Consider the following 15,271-nt stretch of genomic DNA (forward strand, 5'->3'; position numbering starts at 1 on the left):
AGTAATTCTATTGATGCATTAACAACGAGGAGTCCTTGTGGCACCTTAGAGACTAACAAATTTATTTGGACATAAGCTTTCATGGGCTAAACCCACTTCATCAGATGCATGGAGTGAAAAATACAGTAAGTAGTGTATATATATATACAGCACATGAAAAGATGGGAATTGCTTTACCACAGGGGTGGCCAACCTTTGGCTTTGGAGCCACATGCCACTCTTCAGAAGTTAATATGCGGCTCCTTGTATAGGCACCGACTCTGGGGCTGGAACTACAGGTGCCAACTTTCCAATGTGCTGGAGGGTGCTCACTGCTCAATGCCTGGCTCTGCCACAGGCCCTGCCCCCCACTCCACCTCTTCTTGCCCCCTCCCCGAACCTGCTATGCCCTCGCTCCTCCCACTCCCCCTCCGAGTTCCTGCATGCCACGAAACAGCTGATTGGGAGGTGTGGTGAGGGAGGGAGAGGCGCTGTTTGGCGGGGCTGCCCGTGGGTGGGAGGCATTGGGAGCAGAAGCTCCTGGGGGGGCTGCTGACGTATTACTGTGGCTCTTTGGCAATGTACATTGGTAAATTCTGGCTCCTTGTCAGGCTCAGGGTGGCCACCCCGCCTTACCAAGTGTGGGGTCCATGCTAACAAGGCTAATTCAATTAAGCACTTGGTAAGGCAACTCCCATCTTTTCATATCTCCTGCTTACTGTATTTTTCACTCCATGCATCTGATGAAGTGGGTTTTAGCCCGTGAAAACCTATGCTCAAATAAATTTGTTAGTCTCTAAGGTGCCACAAGGACTCCTTACTCTTCACTCAGCGAGTTGGAGGCAAGAGAAACTTCAAGCTGCTTGAATTTTTTAATGTCTCTTTTTTCCCCTTCCTGTCTCACGGATAAGAAATAGGAAGGTCATTAAACTGAAATCTTAAATAATACAAATAAGACTTTAATCAAAAGTTGTTTGTTTGAAGTGCCATGATCTGGTTGGCAAAGAACATAAGAATGGCTATACTGGGTCAGACCAAAGGTCCATCTACCCAGTATCCTGTCTTCCGACAGTGGCCAATGCCAGGTGCCTGAGAGGGAATGACCAGAACAGGTAATCGTCCAGTGATCTATTCCCTGTCGCCCATTCCCAGCTTCTGGCAAACAGAGGCTAATAGCACCATCCCTCCCCATCCTGGCTAATAGCCATTAATGGACCTATCCTTCATGAATTTATCTAGTTCTTTTTTGAACCCTGTTGTACTCTTGGCCTTCACAACATCCTCTGGCAAAGAGTTCCACAGGTTGACTGTGCACTGTGTGAAGAAATACTTCCTTTTGTTTGTTTTAAGCCTGCTGCCTAGTAATTGCATTTGGTGACCCCTAGTTCTTGTGTTATGAAACATTCCATCCCACCTTTGATTCACAAGACTGTGAGTTCCCCAATTTGCTAGTCGTCTTTTATAACTCCTGCCTGCGGCTATATCAGTTCTTATAGCTACCTTCAGAAAACACAAATTACAAGTAACTTGATTCTTATAGACTTAGTCTCTTCATTTTTAGTGGACTCAAGAACTCCATTTATATTTTGCCTCTAGATAATTATTTTCTGACAAATTCTCCCATTAGACTATTGTACATGAAGAAAATCAAACTAAACAATTTTGTGTAGAATCACCATGTTGACTAAAGGTTTTGGGCCAATCTCCTCCTCCTTCAGAAAAACATTATTTACATAACCACCTCAAACTTAGTAGTGAATCCTGGATCTAGAGCCCTCAGGGTAAAATAGTCGCAAAGTAATAATTGAAACAAAATGGATCTAAAGGATCTGACAGGTTGATTCACAATCAAATAACTGACTAGGAAATCATTCAGTGGAATTGAGTGTTAGATGTTGGTTCTTATTCCATATGATGTCACATTAGGGGTCTCTAGAGACATAAAAACAAACAAGCTTTAGCTTTTGATGAAGCTTGTGAATAAGAGCTCTTGTTTGATACTGTAGATTATCATTCCAGAGATTGAAGGACTCTTCACAGCCTGCTTTGGACTTAACTATCTTGAGTAGTTTTGTATCATCTGCAAATTTTGCCACTTCACTGTTTCCCCTTGTCATAAAAATAAAGGGAAGGGTAACCACCTTTCTGTATACAGTGCTATAAAATCCCTCCTGGCCAGAGGCAAAATCCTTTCACCTGTAAAGGGTTAAGAAGCTAAGATAACCTCGCTGGCACCTGACCCAAAATGACCAATGAGGGGACAAGATACTTTCAAATCTAGAGGGGTGGGGAACAAAGGGTTCGTCTGTCTGTGTGATGCTTTTGCTGGGAACAGATCAGGAATGCAGCCTTCCAACTCCTTTTAAGTTCGTAAGTAATCTAGCTGGAAATGCGTTAGATTTCCTTTTGTTTAATGGCTGGTAAAATAAGCTGTGCTGGATGGAATATATATTCCTATTTTTGTGTCTTTGTGTAACTTAAGGTTTTGCCTCGAGGGATTCTCTGTTTTGAATCTGATTACCCTGTAACGTATTTACCATCCTGATTTTACAGAGGTGATTCTTTTACCTTTTCTTCAATTAAAATTCTTCTTTTAAGAACCTGATTGATTTTTCATTGTTCTTAAGATCCAAGGGTTTGGGTCTGTGTTCACCTGTACAATTGGTGAGGATTCTTATCAAGCTGTCCCCAGGAAAGGGGGTGTAGGGCTTTGGGGGATATTTTGGGGGAAGACGTCTCCAAGTGGGCTCTTTCCCTGTTCTTTGTTTGAAACGCTTGGTGGTGGCAGCATATTGTTCAAGGACAAGGCAAAGTTTGTACCTTGGGGAAGTTTTTAACCTAAGTTGGTAAGAATAAACTTAGGGGATCTTTCACGCAGGTCCTCACATCTGTACCCTAGAGTTCAGAGTGGGGAAGGAACCTTGACACCACTTCTTCCAGATCATTTCTGAATATGTTGAATAGGACTGAACCCAGTACAGACCCCTGTGGGACACCACTATTTACCTCTCTCCATTCTGAAAACTGACCATTTATTCCTACCTTTTGTTTCCTATCTTTTAACCAGTCACCTATCCATGAGAGGACCTTCCCTCTTATCCCATGACAGCTTACTTTGTTTAAGAGCCTTTGGTGAAGGACCTTGTCAAAGGCTTTCTGAAAATCTAAGTATACTATGTCCACTGGATTCCCCTTGTCCACATGCTCGTTGACCCCCTCAAAGAATTCTAGTAGATTGATGAGGAATGATTTCCCTTTACAAAAACCATGTTGACTCTTTCTGAAAACTGACCATTTATTCCTACCTTTTGTTTCCTATCTTTTAACCAGTCACCTATCCATGAGAGGACCTTCCCTCTTATCCCATGACAGCTTACTTTGTTTAAGAGCCTTTGGTGAAGGACCTTGTCAAAGGCTTTCTGAAAATCTAAGTATACTATGTCCACTGGATTCCCCTTGTCCACATGCTCGTTGACCCCCTCAAAGAATTCTAGTAGATTGATGAGGAATGATTTCCCTTTACAAAAACCATGTTGACTCTTCTACAACAAATCCAAGGGACTAAACCATTCAGAACTGGGTAAGAGACTAAAACCTTAAGAATTTAGGAGAAAGGTGAACTTAGTCCCATTAGTGGAAAAGAAAAGAAAAAAATGCAGTATTAACAAAGCAAAGCTCCAGCAAGACATCATAAAGATAATGTAATAGAGGCTCAACTTGAATGTGTACCCCAAATTAAAAAACATAGAGAACCAAAAAAGTGCCACCATGGCTAAACAACGAAGTAAAATAAGCAGTGAGAGGCAAAAAGGCATCCTTTAAAATGTGGAAGCTAAATTCTAGTGAGGAAAATAGAAAGGAGTGTAAGGTGTGGCAAGTGAAGTGTAAAAATATAATTAGGAAGGCCAAAAAAGAATTTGAAGAACACCTAGCCAAACACTACCTCATATCTCACCAGCCTACTAGAATTCATTTTTAGGAAGTGTGGAAATAGAGGATTTATAAACTCATGATATTTTCATATGTTGTCTACATCTCAGATTTAAAACAAAGGCTCTAATCTTTGACATTTTCTTCAGGACATGACCCAGTTTCAAACGGGTCTGGTATATCTCTCAATTGATCAGCTCTAATTGCCTCTCAAAAGGAGCATGTAGCTTTTCCAAAGACTGGAGAAAATTGTAAAATTTCATAAATAGTCATAATTATTAGTAGGTTCATTGATCTATAATGCATGACACATGAGAGTTATTTGTAAGAGTTCAAAACTAAAATCTAAGTCCTTGTGAAGTTGATGCTATTGTTACCAAGTTCATAGTACCCACAGATAAATTTAAATTCATGTACTTCCTTCATAACCCCCATCACAGGGTCTGCACAGGCTTCCACCTCCTCGTGCCTGTGCCCTGTGTTGTCCAGCCAAATAAAGAGTCACAACGCTTCACCCTTGTGTCTTTGTTTGTCACCATGTAGTCCCTTTTATTCCCCCAACAGCTATCCCCATTCAGACCCTTCCCAAGGTCTCCTGGCGTGAGGCTCCTTGCCTTTGGTGAGGAGACAGAGCTGTAAGCCTCCTACCCCCTCCCGGGCTAGCCTCCTGACTGAGCTTTCTCCAGGGCTTTTATAGCCCTTCCCTTCCTCATCCCAACTGCTGTTACTTAACTGAAGTATTGCCGTGAGCCGACCCTCGTTAGGTCCTGCAGCTGGGCTCTCTGCTGGGTGCCTGGGCCCCTACACCTGGCTTCCCTACCAGAAAGCAGGGCTTAGCCAGCATTTTGGCAGGGCATTCAAGGAGTTTTACCCCTGCCCTGCCACACCCCCCAAAAATGGATCAAACCCAGGCTTTGCCAGAAAATCATTTTGAAATCCAAAACTCTTAGTTTGAAATTTACTTTCATTAATAAACCACCATGTCATTCTAGTAACTGACTCTATACATAAATGCATCTGTCTTGGGTTATATGTGCATTAAAGAGTATACCCAGAATAAATGTTAATGATTGGATTGGATGTCATAACCTGAGCTGTGTTATACTTGCATTTCTTTTGGCTTTGGCTTAATTATGACTCCTGATGTGGGAGAAAACTGACCAGACTGGTTTGGAAACAGATTAAAAAGGTTGAGACACTGTGAACAGATTCATTCAAAAGTATTAATCTTTTTCCAATCAATGTTAAAAACAGGCCTCACACTGCAAATAATTAAACAAGGGGAAATTGAAAATAGGAAGCAATTACAAGAAATATAGTTCTCAAACGTTGGTATTGACCGATGTTGTAAATAGGTGTAGGGGGTCATAAAAACTGTCTTCTCAGAGCTGGTTAACTAGCGAATTAAACGTAATGGAAAACACCGCCTGTCAAGCTAGTTTAAATTCAGCCCAGGTTGCATCACCAAAAACCCCATTACCATTTTATGGCTGAACATTGACCTATGTGAAATGCTTTGATGGTTTCAATCCATTTCCTAATTCAATATCACAAAACCTATTGTTGGCAACTTTATTGAGAGTCTCAGCAAATGGGCCAAGGACTGAATGGGTATGGAGACTGAACTACTCTCTCACCCCAAGAGGTGGCCCCTCCGGGTTGATTGAGGTACATGGGCAGAACAATTATTAGAATATTCTAATTTATTTTTCTTTTGCTATTCAGAAAGATTAGAAAATATAATTGTTCATTCCTAAAGTTGGAATAGAGAAAGATTTTAACTTCTCCAAAGTTCAGGGGGGCCTCAGACCCAAGGTTCTGGTTTGGGCCACTCTCTGACCAAAATATCTATAAGAAACAAATCTCCTTTAATTGCAGAGCCTATTATTTTTAAAGAATTCTGACTGTAGGAACAGACAGAGACAAATAGAACATGAGAGATCAAGCACAGACAACAAACAGTCTTGGAGAACTTACTTAAAATAGCCTTCAGAGATGTATTTTTAGAAGGATGTCTTCTATTCTCATGCCAAGTTTTGTAGTTGTGCAATAACGTAAGAGGTTTAAATAGTGTTTAGAAATATCTTGCACATGCTCTCAGTTTACTTATGCTAGAAGCAAATTAAATACATGCTATGTGCCAACTAGTTCCAAATAAGAGAGACCAAAAGGAAATTTTCTGATACTGTATCTTAGCATATCAGTTCATTGGTTTTAATTTAATTATTCTGCATTAGCAAAACTTTAAATCATTTTATTAGTAGTTGCAAATCACTTGAGAGAGAGTAGAGGAAGAACAAAAATGTGTGTATTATATTCTGTGAAACTGCTTTATCAATACCAATATTTTCAGTTATTACAGAAATTATTTTTGACAGTGGCCCACGTGTTCTCTTCCTGAATGAAAAACAAATGGAAAAAAATGAGGTCAAGAACATCGTTCAAGTTTAGGCAAATTAACCCCATCTTTTCAGCAGGATTGGCAAAGATTGTGTTGTGAGCAGGTAACCGTGAAAAGTAGTAGAGGCTAAGCATCTATGAGAAACCCTACACCTGCCATATATATACCCTTAACAGGTCATACAGAAGGACTATCCGTCTGCACTTTCTTGTGATACATCAGAACATAAGAAAGGCCATACTGGGTCAGACCAAAGGTCCATCTAGCCCAGTATCCTGGCTTCTGACAGTGGCCAATGCCAGGTGCCCAGAGGGAATGAACAGAACAGGTAATCATCAAGTGATCCATCCTCTGTCGCCCATTCCCAGCTTCTGGCAAACAGAGGCTAGTTTTGGCCCCATAGGCAGTTAGCATACGGTCATTGTCTGTACTGTGTGACCCACTGGGGGTAGGAGAACATACAACAGCAATTAATGCTCCTTCTTGCAGCAATAACCTGGTACAACATTTACTGTAGTCATTGTGCATTTTTCCTAGAGGAAAATATCACTTAGAAGAGCTCCTCCCACTCATTCTGGCATCCTCTTTGAATTGAATTAAGCTGATCAAGAGAGCACTGAATATGCTTTGCTATACAGCTCAGACAATTCAGACTTTTTAAAGCTTTTCTTTTCAGAGCATGGTCTTTTAAATCCTGAGATTACTTGTGTTTCAAAAAATTGAAATTTTTGCCATTTGAAAGAAATTGAATGTTTCAGCAAGGGAGCATTTTCAACAAGAGAATCTTCAAAATAGCCTCTTGGAAAAACTCTGTGGTTAAATGACGTATCCCTTGTTCATTGCCAATTAACAGGGATAAATGTTTCTTTGTTCATATGTTGTTTGACAGGCTACCATTGCCAGACCATACATTTATGGGCTACTGGAGAATCAATCAATCAGGGAACGCACAGCAGAAACTACTGTGTCCAACAGAAACCCATCAGTTAAATATAAAGGTGTGTGTCTTCTTTTTAATGCTTAAAAATATTGATTAGTCATTTTTTCTTTACAGCAATATAATATCACCCAGATTATGATTTAATAAATATAAGATGTCTCATTTCCTGCAGAAAGAAGAATCTGAGTTGATTTTTGTAACAAAATAAAAGCTGTTAATTGTACAGTTTAAAAAAGTAGACTATTTTGTGCATTCACACTGCAAGCTGAGTTGCTGTGGGGTCCTATCTTGTGAGCCCTCCATATACAGTATATATACTGAAAGGAGTACTGGGGTGGAGGGACTTTGCAGGGTTGAGTTCAAAAGCTCTTGCAGAGTTCTTGCTATGAAGGTGACAATGTCATTTTTAGAGAAGCCTAGAAACAGGCATGGATATGTGGGGAGGTCCAGTTTCAATCCCCAGATCACAACTCATCTGGATGAGATCTAAAATGGGAAGGAGCCTGTTTTCCAGTTTCATTTCACATGCAGCTGAATTCTTCTGAAATTTTCTCTCTCTCAAATCTGAATCTGAACCTTTGGTCTGATTTGGCCTCCAACCTGAACCTAATCCACATCCTCTACAAACCCAATCTCTTGGCCTGTCTTTATTAATTATTACTTCAGTGGGGCAGGGGGGAACTGTTATTGTAATGTTGTTTGATATTTTAAACCTTCCATAATCAAGAAATTCAGAATTGTTTCCTTGCACATATGCACTGTGATCCAGTCTTTCATTATTGATCAAAAACACTCCAGGCAATGTGACCTCTCCTCCATGGGATTAAGGATCATGGTTCCATACTAAATTCCATGCAGTCCGCCATGACTAGATGGATGTAGTAGTTGAAATACGTAGCCTAAAGAGAGGACAACAGTGTGGCTTTTATATTATGGGGGAAATGGTGTCAGGATCTTCAGGGCTCCAGGTGGGATACAGAGGGCTTACAGAAAAAGCAATCTGGTTTCTTCCCAAATATAAGCCTTTCTCTTTTGTTTATAATGCTTGGTCTGGCATTTAGTGCTAAAAGCAATAGAAATCTTTAGGAAAACTCCTAGCATTTATAAAGGTTGGTGACTTAAATAAAATACCTAGTCCTCATGGTTATAATTTTCTCTTAGGGTCCAGTATATTTAAATGTTCAGGGATTTCCACTGGAACGGCATGAAGCAAGGTCCCTCAGTTTCACAGAAGAACTTGCTTTTTGGACACTGCCATTAAATGAGGTTAATTTCGTCTGTGATGTTGCTGTAGCAGAAGGTACAGTAAAATATTTGTAACTTTTGTAATGATCCCTCCCTGTTGTTGTATGATATAAGTTACACTGGAGACCATGCAGAATTGGACAGATGAGATCATACCTGTTCATTAATAGTCAGTACTATGTAGTTTGTATTCCCTTTTTTTGACATATGCAAGAGGAATATCACATTTTTGTAATGGCAATAAAAAAAAGAAACTCTACAAATTCTGCACTGAGTGTATGCGCAGTAACACAGAGAGTGCATTTCTGGGAACCTGTACTGTGAGGCCTGCATGAGATATAGAAAAAATTATATTGCTTGCTTTTCTCTTCTTTGTGTTTAACTTTTTTTTTTTTAAGTAAAAGAAGACAAAATGCTAAAACCATCAATCACGAAAGAGGAGTATAATTCCATTAAAACATATTGGTGATAATGTAAATTATGAAGGAGATTTGGCTCTAAAAGGAATATAGATGCGTAATTCAAAGTGTGCCTAATTTTTATATTATATAATACAGTGATTCCCAAACTTGTTCTGCCACTTGTGCAGGGAAAGCCCCTGGCGGGCCAGGCCAGTTTGTTTATCTGCCGCGTCCGCAGATTCAGCCAATCGTGGCTCCCAATGGCCGCAGTTCGCTGCTCCAGGCCAATGGGAGCTGCTGGAAGTGGCGGACGGTATGTCCCTCGGCCCGCGCCACTTCTAGCAGCTCCCATTGGCCTGGAGCAGCGAACTGCGGGCACTGGGAGCCGCGATCCGCCGAACCTGCGGACCCGGCAGGTAAATAAACCAGCCCAGCCCGCCAGGGGCTTTCCCTGCACAAGCGGCGGAACAAGTTTGGTAACCACTGATATAATAATTGTTTCAAAATTAATTTTAAAAAGTCTTTCTAACTTTGCCTCTCCTTAATTAAAACCAGTTAAAATGCAAGACTTGTAGCATGCAAAGTTCTGTGCTTTCTTTCTGGTGCTTATGCTGATCAATGCCCTTTCTTATTGAATCAATCCTTCCTTATTTAACTACATTATATATAGAAAGATATAGATATGCCCCAATGCACATCACATCATTATTGATATTTGTGACCATTATTTATGGTATATTATAAAATGTAATAAATTTTATGACTGTAATTTATTTTACATTGTAAATACATTAAAGTCATGAAAACTGACAACGCTGCCTTTTTCTGATTGTGGCTTCACTTTCTAAGCATGTTCACAATTTTTTGATGACACTAATAGAAATTACAGTTTTAATTTGATACTCAGAAATGTCTAAAGTGAGTCAAAAACTGTTGTGTTTCCCTTGCCACATGAAACTTCCTTCCTTTTGTCTATAATTATTAAATGACCTGGTGTTTTAGTTCCAGTAAGTGGACACATTTTTAAAAAGTCTGCATCTGAAAACTTTTACTACAGTTTTCTCTTTCCCAGAAACTTTTCTTTTTTATAAGTAAACTTGCGTATGCTGTATAGGTTTCTGGTTATGAGGATTCATAGAACTAGAGTCTTTAGCAATTGATTTGGATGGCAAACGAGGTTTGTGTCTGCTACTCAAATATCTTTTGGAATATTTGTGGAGGGAGTAACTAGTCAGTGTGAAGCAGGTAGCAACTTGACTGTTAAAAGTTTAGTTTACGTATAGACCACATCGCATCCTTGGTTTATGTACAAAATTCCCTTTGTCATCATAGGAATGCTGCTGTAGGTTAAGAGTAGCACATAGTCCTACATGGATTGATTGATTTGATTGATATATGTGACATAATAGTATAAACTTATTTTAAATATGTTGCTGTATTCCCACAATAGTTCATCATTCAGTTTTCAGTTAATCTGCTGGTTAACATGATTTTGAATCAAGACAGCATCTTTTACTTTCATTAATTTTGCCTTACTTTCTTATTTCAGAAGATGAGACGGAAAATATTCTCTACGTGGCTACATGCAATCCAGTTTCCTTATATTTCATGAATGTATCTAGTAAAAATGGATACTTTGTGGATTGTTATGACATCTTCCCAAGAACGGTTGGAAGTATATGGCAACCCTTTGTGACTGTGGCACCTCTGGGAAATCCACTCAAAGGGCAAGTGATTCTGCATGAAGAGCAGGTAAAATAAATAAATAGAAATTCTCCTGTTTCATGTTTCGTTGTGAGGAAAGTAGTACAGCAAAAGTAGGATCCCTGGGGTTCCTCAGCCTCTGTAGGTTGTGAGATAAATATGCACACTTCTGGATACTTAGTCTAATTGCACTTAGTCTAATAAACCTTTGGAGGGGGTCCCTCAGCTCTACTTTTTCTTGCGGTGTTTAGGCTGGTTTACTGTATGTTTTTATGTACTTTTGCATTATTAATGCTGAGATTTGCCTGTTTATCCTGTTAGTGGTAAAAGTAGACTGAGAACTATTGGAGGGGGGGAAAGGAGATTATGATTTGAGTTTGGGAGTCTCAAATTAGCAAAGGAAATTTATTAAGTCTAAACTACCTTATTTTAGGCTGTGTATTCAAATCCAAGCCCTGCTCATCCCTGTTCTAGTTTTTGAACTTTTAATAAAAAATAAATGACTTCTGAATCACAATTGTTCATGCTACCATTGTTTTTTATTAAGTATCATGATGTTTTCCTTTCCATAGCGTGAGTTTTGTGCGAACACAAAACGGAGAGTAGGATGGATGGGTAAAACAAGATGGTGGTGTAAACCACATTGTAGAGATGGATTCTAACTTTCTCAGTGTCAGATCTGTTTGGTTTGGGCCCATCACTTCAGTAGTCTTATTTGGAACTGCTATTAGAAATTGATTAGAATATTTTCAATTTAACACCTTTTTACAGGGGATGGGAGAGCAGCCACCAAGATGCTGACATGAGTAAAAAAAGAATAAGTATTAATATGAGTTATAATAATAGCCGAATAAATATGATTGTGTCCCATTAATGCCTGAGGGGGGTAGACTCCAGGAAGGAAGAAAAGTTATTTAAGCCAAATAGCAATATTGAAACAAACACAAATGGCCATGAAAACATTTAGACTGGAAATTAGAAAGTTTGAGGAGTTAGATTCTGGAACAGCCTTCCAATAGCAGAAGTCAATTAATTTAAAGATGGCCCTTGATAAATTTATGAATGTGGCCAAATGTTTCTTAATTTCTTCCTCCTTTCTTAAATAAAATGTTACTAAAGTGTACTTTTTGGGGGCTTTAACTTAATTGCATATTTGTAGGGATTACCAACTTTTAAGCTACTCCCACATTTCCTTGGGAGAGGGATGGGAGACTCTCATTCTACTGAATGGCTTGAGGACCAGGACCTCAGTGGTGAGCGTGGCCCTTTTTTAATCTCTCCTATGTCAAATGCTTCAGTTGGTAATTTAGGAGGGTTTCCCCTTTATCAGCTGACTCTTGGTGGTAGATCCATAATGGCTCTCGTGGGGGAAGGAGTTCAGAGTGCTCAGCAGAGGCCTTCAGCTCTTCAGGGAAATAGCGTGGTGGTGGTGTTCCTTGCCACCACACTAAACTGCAGGGTACCCTCCCACTCACAGACCAAGTGTTTCCCCTCTGAATGGACCCAATGCCGCTGGCCAGTCTGAATGGTAACAGGTAGATAGCGGGTAAGTTTTGTGGAGTTGAGTGTGTGAAGCAAACCACATGCAAATTATTTAATTAGATTATTTGCATATTTAGAACCAATGTATCTGTAACAATAAACTTCTGTTTTAGAAAAAATTGTGTGGATTTAGTACTGGTAAAAAGCATTGATTCAGCATCCTAGTAAATGAAGTTCCTGTTATCAGCAGGACAGGCTGTCCACACACAGTGCCCTGCCAGCATACTTTGATCTTGATCTGGAGGATGCGGTGCAAGAAACTTGCTCTATGAGTAGCAGGGGTAGTTCAATCTCTGTGGCCCATGAGGTTTTTGACCCCTCTGCTGAGTCTGCCAACTAGTGCAGAGTATAGTGTGAGTTTGTGACATTGGAACTGAAACTGAAACTCACCAAACTCATCACATAATGGGGGGCCACCAAACATCCATTAGGTGGGAACAGTTTTTAATCCATAGTAATCTGGTCTGGATTAAAATTGGTGATCTACAGGTTGGAGGGTTTGCAGCCCATAAGCAATGCTCTGAGGCGTCCAGTCCCCCGGTAAGATCTGATGCTACACCTTCATGAATGAGATTTGTTTTCTTGAAAGATACACAGATTAAATCAAGTTCTGACCTTTTTGGATCTTGCACAAGGTGAGGACTTCGACTCTGTTGACACAGAGACCAAATCTCCCACACATTGTTCTGTACTTCCATCCCATATTGTTCTTAAAGGGACCGCTCCCATTAACTGAAATGTAAACTGTAGAAATACAACAATAAAATTGATATTAACCCATCATAATAATTTACTCTTAAATATAACATTTTGCCATATAAAAGCATTTTAACAGCTAGAAATATTCCAAGGTTCTCACACTATATTTTACAAACAATAAGTGTTATATAAAAGCTCATTAAGGACTTGTCTACATAGTGGAGTAATGCACTCTACAGGGGTGTGATTCCTAAAGCACACAAAAGGATTGTACATTAATTGGTCCGTGCAGACCCTGCTGGTAGGAACTAAAAGTTCCTGTAGAGTGCATTACCGCACAGTGTAGACAAACCCTAAGTGTGTATAAATATCCACAGTTTGGGAAAAAACGGTTTTCTGTTTGCTACAGTGAACCTTGCCTCCGCCTCCTTTTGTGTATGCATTGTGGTTGTTACATGGTCATATACTGTTTTTTTCCCAGCTCAGAGTTCGGCAGAGTTGGAACCCAGGACCTTCAAATCCACTACACAGACTTCTTGCACTTACTTTCTCTACCTCTGTTTTACGGATATACAGTGACAGGGCTGCTAAATGTGTCAGTGTCACCTGAGATGTGCAGGTCTGCAGGTCGCAGTGCTAGGAGAAGCTGCCTGTGGAAGGGAGGCATTGGGAGCACACACTGTAGGGAGCAGTTTACTTTGCAAGGCCCAAAAGCCAGGAGGAAAGTCTCATCTATAACTGAAAGGGGAGGAATATTTCAATTTGTTGCATATATGTGTTTCCAGGGGGTGGGGCATATAAGACAAGAGAGGAAGAAACTGTGTGTGAGAGCATGGCTGTGTTTGAGAGGAGGCATATAAGAGGGAGAAACTGGGAATGGAGTTAAGGACCAAGGGACAGGAAATTTTGTTGCAAGAAAGATGGTTAAAAAGGAGGAAGTAAGTTAAAGTTAAATATTTATATTATTACTTTTATCTGTGGCCGCTCCCCCCTACTCCCCACTATGCCAACAAGAATTGAGCACAGCTTCTCCACTTGGCAGTGAAATCACAGCCCACTTTGGTTTAAGGACTTTTAGGAGGAAAATCCTAACTAAAATAAAAGCAGCAGTAAGGAAAGGAAAACTGCAGTCACTAAAAATAAAAGAACGCCACTCACAAGGCTGGATATTACATCTGTCCAAAGTTTGGAATTCCAGACATCAGGGTCATGAGGTCACTCAAAGGTTACTTTTCTCCCAGTCGAGAACAAACATAATGGAACTGCACATCACCATCTTTTCCCATCCCACTTGAAGGATTGCCAGAACTGCAGTTGGATGTGTTCACAAGTGACGCAAAATTCTATTATTAAACACAGACAGAATATGCCATCGGTCACTTAGCACAGAATGAAACCATTAACATCAAAAGGGGTGGAGTAGAGAAGCTTTTTATATTACGAACTACACCTATAAACTTAATGCTAAGTAGCAGAACATAACTGATTCATATGGGGATTTTTGTTTCTTGGAAGGCTAATGCATTTCTTCAGGTCAGCTATGCTGATGCAGAAGTATATAAATACAATATGGCAGAAAACCAAAATCCAAAACAAACCCTCTCCAGGGCCACATTTCTATAATTTGGGTTGGAATATGTGAGCATTTAACAAATTCTTCTTTTATTAGAAGAGTTGAGCTGCAGCTGAATTTTCCAAATGCTACAAATGTCATGATAATATTTTAAATGTTTTACCATATTTAGCTACAGTAAGCTCTCATTAAAAATGAAAAGTTCATTGCTCTAAAATAACCTGCAAAAATAACCTACAGATTGAGTTAATACGTATTTTATTTAGGAGAATCTTACGGACTTCACCTTTTTAATTCTTTGTTATTCACTGTGTATTACTTCAGATGTTAGACACACATACAGTTGACTTTTAATATGTCCTTAAAAAAAACCTTGAAGGAACGTAGCGTTTCACTGAATGACAAAGATTTAGATCCAAGACATTAATGAAGTAATGAAATACAAGACTTAATTAGCTTATTCTTTTGTAGCTTTTAAAATTTAATTTAGAGCAGTTAAGGTTGGCTGTGTGTGATCATTTTCTCGAGTCCTTAAAAGTTTAATGCCTTAGGAACAACTTTAGAATGTTTTAAAAAGAAATATTTAAAGTGATGCTACAGGGGTCACGCAATAAGATCAAATTTTAGCTTAACCTTTTTCCATATAGTAGTTTTTCAACTTCCATATACTTTAAATATTTGGGGGGCTGTCAAGGTTCCTCCCCCACTCTGAACTCTAGGGTACAGATGTGGGGACCTGCATGAAAAACCTCCTAAGCTTATCTTTACCAGCTTAGGTCAAAACATCCCCAAGGTACAAAATATTCCACCCGTTGTCCTTGGATTGGCCGCTACCACCACCAAACTAATATTGGTTA

At 39.6% G+C, this 15,271-nt stretch overlaps 1 protein-coding gene across 4 annotated transcripts in view; it reads left to right on the plus strand.

Annotated features, from left to right (window-relative positions):
* VWA8 (von Willebrand factor A domain containing 8) overlaps nt 1-15,271 on the plus strand; it is a 290,052-nt gene that overhangs the window by 180,714 nt on the left and 94,067 nt on the right. For all 4 annotated transcript variants that reach the window (XR_012159153.2, XM_073345760.2, XM_073345743.2 and 1 more), the window contains 3 exons: nt 7,200-7,308; nt 8,412-8,550; nt 10,446-10,648. Coding sequence is in view for 3 of the 4 variants with exons in the window: in XM_073345760.2 (XP_073201861.2) it covers nt 7,200-7,308; nt 8,412-8,550; nt 10,446-10,648 (451 nt within the window). In the remaining variant the exon portion in view is untranslated. The remainder of the gene's footprint in view (nt 1-7,199; nt 7,309-8,411; nt 8,551-10,445; nt 10,649-15,271) is intronic.

Source organism: Lepidochelys kempii, chromosome 1, assembly GCF_965140285.1.
Source record: "Lepidochelys kempii isolate rLepKem1 chromosome 1, rLepKem1.hap1, whole genome shotgun sequence".
Classification (NCBI taxonomy): Eukaryota; Metazoa; Chordata; order Testudines; family Cheloniidae; genus Lepidochelys; species Lepidochelys kempii.